The sequence below is a fragment of the Pterocles gutturalis genome, unplaced genomic scaffold (genome assembly GCF_000699245.1).
Source record: "Pterocles gutturalis isolate BGI_N339 unplaced genomic scaffold, ASM69924v1 scaffold33754, whole genome shotgun sequence".
In the NCBI taxonomy this organism is placed as follows: domain Eukaryota; kingdom Metazoa; phylum Chordata; class Aves; order Pterocliformes; family Pteroclidae; genus Pterocles; species Pterocles gutturalis.
In genome coordinates, this window is record NW_010136845.1 from 1 (window position 1) to 1,155 (window position 1,155).

The following is a 1,155-nucleotide window of genomic DNA, read 5'->3' on the forward strand; positions in this document are numbered from 1 at the left end:
GGAGCAGGTCTACCATGCCTGTGCCATGCAGATCGTCAAGGGTGAGGGCCTGGGGCTTGCTGGGGGGGCTGGGTGGGTCCCCGGAGGGGTCCTCACTGGGGGACCCTTCTCCAGGGACACCCAGTCTGTGGGGGTTTTGGAGGGGGGTGACAGGGACCGGTGGAGGGTGGTGACAGGGACAGGTTGGGGGGTGATGCTGGCAAGGGGAGATCTGCAGGGGGTGCTTGGGGGTATCCAGCAGCTCTTGGGGTCTCTGCACGACTTTGGGGGGCTCACTTCAATCTCCAGGGGTTCTGGGGTTGTCTGTGAGGTCCTTTGGGGTGTCTCAGGGGTCCTTGGACATTGCTGGTGAGCTTGGAGGTGATCTCAGGTACCTGGAGGGGGTCAGGGAGCCCTTGGGGATCTCAGGGGAGCCCTTATGGGTTTGGGGGGGGTCTGTGAGGTCTCTGAGGGTCCTAGGAGTCCTCAGGGGTTCCTGGGGGTCCTGGAGGGGCTTCTGCCCACCCTCACCCCTCCCCACAGATGTGCTCGCTGGGTATAATGGCACCATCTTCGCCTACGGGCAGACATCATCGGGCAAGACCCACACCATGGAGGTGAGGGGGCCAGGGGCCCCTTGGGGAGGGGGCAGCAGCGCCTGGGCTCTGGCACCCCCCGGGTGCTGACCATCCCCCACACCCCTCAGGGCAAGCTGCACGACCCCCAGCAGATGGGCATCATCCCACGCATCGCCCAGGACATCTTCAACCACATCTACTCCATGGACGAAAACCTTGAGTTCCACATCAAGGTGGGAACTGGGAGGGACTGGGAGCACTGGGAACACTGGGAGGACTGGGAGGTCAGGTCCTGACCACCCCCAATTCCCTCCTCCTAGGTTTCTTACTTTGAAATTTATCTGGACAAGATCCGGGACCTGCTGGACAGTGAGTGGGGGAGCACTGGGACATACTGGGTGGATATTGTAATGCATTATGAGGCACTGGATGGCACTGGGAGCTCCAAGGGCATGCTGGGGGGTCACTAGCCCCCCAGCCACCTCATCCCGTGTCCCCCCTACCAGTGACCAAGACCAACCTGTCGGTGCACGAGGACAAGAACCGGGTTCCCTATGTCAAGGTGAGGAGGGGCCTGGAGGGTCCCTTGGGTGAGGGA

At 62.3% G+C, this 1,155-nt stretch overlaps 1 protein-coding gene across 1 annotated transcript in view; it reads left to right on the plus strand.

Moving 5' to 3' along the window:
- Positions 1-4: 4 nt before the first annotated feature.
- Positions 5-1,155, plus strand: part of LOC104468355 — a gene marked incomplete at both ends in the record, with an annotated part of 1,373 nt that continues 222 nt past the window's right edge. Inside the window, 5 exons of the mRNA XM_010082458.1 lie at positions 5-41; positions 523-596; positions 686-790; positions 878-926; positions 1,064-1,119. Of these exons, the coding sequence (XP_010080760.1) occupies positions 5-41; positions 523-596; positions 686-790; positions 878-926; positions 1,064-1,119 (321 nt within the window). The remainder of the gene's footprint in view (positions 42-522; positions 597-685; positions 791-877; positions 927-1,063; positions 1,120-1,155) is intronic.